The 1,041-nt window shown below is 31.3% G+C and overlaps 1 protein-coding gene across 1 annotated transcript in view; it reads right to left on the minus strand.

Annotated features, from left to right (window-relative positions):
- LOC110266352 overlaps positions 1-80 on the minus strand; it is a gene marked incomplete at its 5' end in the record, with an annotated part of 2,891 nt that extends 2,811 nt beyond the window's left edge. The window contains 1 exon segment of the mRNA XM_021110838.1: positions 7-80. Within this exon segment, the coding sequence (XP_020966497.1) occupies positions 7-80 (74 nt within the window).

Genomic DNA, 1,041 nt, shown 5'->3' on the forward strand with positions numbered 1-1,041 from the left:
CAAAACCTTATCGAAAACATGGACTTCATCATCTTCGTCTGACTCTTCAGCATCAGCATTCACGTCAAGTGGGATGATATCTCATGAGAACAATAATATTATCTTTCATGGTTGATGGTACTTTCACAAAAGTTCTCATGGGAATATGATCAAACACCTACAGGCCAAACTTTCTGAAGTCTAGATTCATAAAGGGAATTGGTAGTAAGACTTGTTTATAGAGAAATTATATTTTGAATACCTAAATTAGAGTGTTTATAGACATCAAACTTAATTCAATAGTTATAAATAAGAGTTTGTGCTAAAGGAGATGACCACATAAAAATCCAAGAACAAGACAATAGATATCAATAAGGAGTATAAAAAGGATTAGGTGTTCAAGAAATAAATATGCATAGCAAAGCTGCTAATCATATATATTAAAGAATAACGATTATTGGTAATATAATATATGGTTGATACTTCAGACATAACTTTTTTGTTGCAAAATTAAATAGAAGCATGAGAATCCTACCAGCAGCTAAATTTTCCTTCAAGAAACGTTCCACCACTTCTTCATTCTGAGCCAGAGTCAAGCTAGTCAAGAAATTTTTCTACTTGAATGGTTTGAATTTCATCTGATTTCTGCTGCAAGTATTTTCAACTGTAATACTTCTAAAATTAGCATATACAGAATCATCCTCATCATAACATAAAAAATACACGTTTTCATCAAACTAACCTAACAAACTTGTCTTGTTGAGTTCTCATCTCTGCAGCCTAATTCAAAGACAATGCAGATCAAGATAAAAGATTCACTGAATAGTTCCCTCAAGCACCACAGGAATGACAATTAGATCATTCCACCAAAATAAGGCACAAGAAAACCTATGAGCAAAGATCTTTGAAACTCTGAAACTAGTTACGAAGAAGAAGAAACTGTAACTGTAACTCAAATTAAAATTAAGACAAAACTATAACTCAAATTAAAATTAGGGAACATTGCAAACCCTATATAAAATTTACCAAAACAATAGATTAATAAAATTTCAAAAACATCGC

Source organism: Arachis ipaensis, chromosome B09 (assembly GCF_000816755.2).
Source record: "Arachis ipaensis cultivar K30076 chromosome B09, Araip1.1, whole genome shotgun sequence".
In the NCBI taxonomy this organism is placed as follows: domain Eukaryota; kingdom Viridiplantae; phylum Streptophyta; class Magnoliopsida; order Fabales; family Fabaceae; genus Arachis; species Arachis ipaensis.